This window comes from Egretta garzetta, unplaced genomic scaffold (genome assembly GCF_000687185.1).
Source record: "Egretta garzetta isolate BGI_Z169 unplaced genomic scaffold, ASM68718v1 scaffold30, whole genome shotgun sequence".
Classification (NCBI taxonomy): domain Eukaryota; kingdom Metazoa; phylum Chordata; class Aves; order Pelecaniformes; family Ardeidae; genus Egretta; species Egretta garzetta.
Genome location: NW_009258383.1, coordinates 2,404,532 through 2,405,644, shown reverse-complemented (window position 1 = coordinate 2,405,644; position 1,113 = coordinate 2,404,532). Strand labels below are relative to the sequence as shown.

Genomic DNA, 1,113 nt, shown 5'->3' with positions numbered 1-1,113 from the left:
AAAATCCGCAAACGGGTTAAAAGTGTCCTAAATAATTAAAAAAAGTGAGAATTTTGTAATTTAAATACAAATATACTTACAAAATCTTACAGAGGCTATTTACATCCCTCTCCCCCAACCTGACAGTGCGTTCAGTTCCCACAGGAGACAGCCGGAGAGGAGCGGGGAGGGCACAGCCGGGTCCCCACCCGGCTCGTCCTCCGCTCCCCGCTGCCCGCGGAAGCCACTCGCGGTCCCCAAAGTTTGCCCAGGCTGTGTAAGGAGCCGCTTCCCAAGGCGGAGCCCCGCTCCTCCGGCCACCCGCCGTCCCCCTGGCCCAGCAGGCGGGGGTCTCAGACGGTGGTCTCGCCCTGCTTGCTGTTGGTGAGCCTGGTGTAAAACTTCCTCCAGGAGTTCAGGGTTTTCCCAGACCAGATCCAGAAGCCCGAGGTGATGCCCACGATTAAGGTCATAAGATACTTGATCATGAAGACGGTGAAGTCGGGGCTCATGGGTGGGTGGTGGCTGCTGTGGTTGTTGGGGCAGGGGATGGCGTAGCTCTTACAGCTCTGCGTGACCCAGCTCCTCTCCCACTGTTCCCTAAAAGCTTGCTCGTAAAAATAGCAGGCAATGACGATGGTGGCCGGCACTGTGTAGAGGACGCTGAAGATGCCTATCCTCACCATGAGCTTCTCCAGCTTTTCTGTCTTGGTGCCATCGTGCTTCATGATGGTCCGGATCCTGAAGAGGGACACGAAGCCGGCCAGCAGGAAGGAGGTGCCGATGAACAGGTAGACGAACAAGGGGGCCAGCACAAAGCCCCGCAGGGCGTCCACATTGTTGATGCCCACAAAGCAGACTCCGCTGAGGACATCCCCGTCCACCTGCCCCAGGGCAAGGATGGTGATGGTCTTGATGGCTGGCACGGCCCAGGCGGCCAGGTGGAAGTACTGGGAGTTGGCCTCGATGGCCTCATGGCCCCACTTCATGCCGGCGGCCAGGAACCAGGTGAGGGAGAGGATGACCCACCAGATGGAGCTGGCCATGCCAAAGAAGTAGAGCATCATGAAGAGGATGGTGCAGCCCTCCCGCTTTGTGCCCTGTGCCACGGTACGGGAGCCGTCCTCGGCGAAG

General features: G+C 58.4%; 1 protein-coding gene across 1 annotated transcript; it reads right to left on the bottom strand.

Annotated features, from left to right (window-relative positions):
• Nucleotides 1-332: 332 nt before the first annotated feature.
• FZD1 (frizzled class receptor 1) lies at nt 333-1,112 on the bottom strand (the record flags this gene model as incomplete). The annotated part of the gene is made up of 1 exon (XM_009641342.2): nt 333-1,112. A coding segment is annotated over one exon (780 nt), but the record flags the coding sequence as incomplete, so codon positions are not given.
• Nucleotide 1,113: the final 1 nt, after the last annotated feature.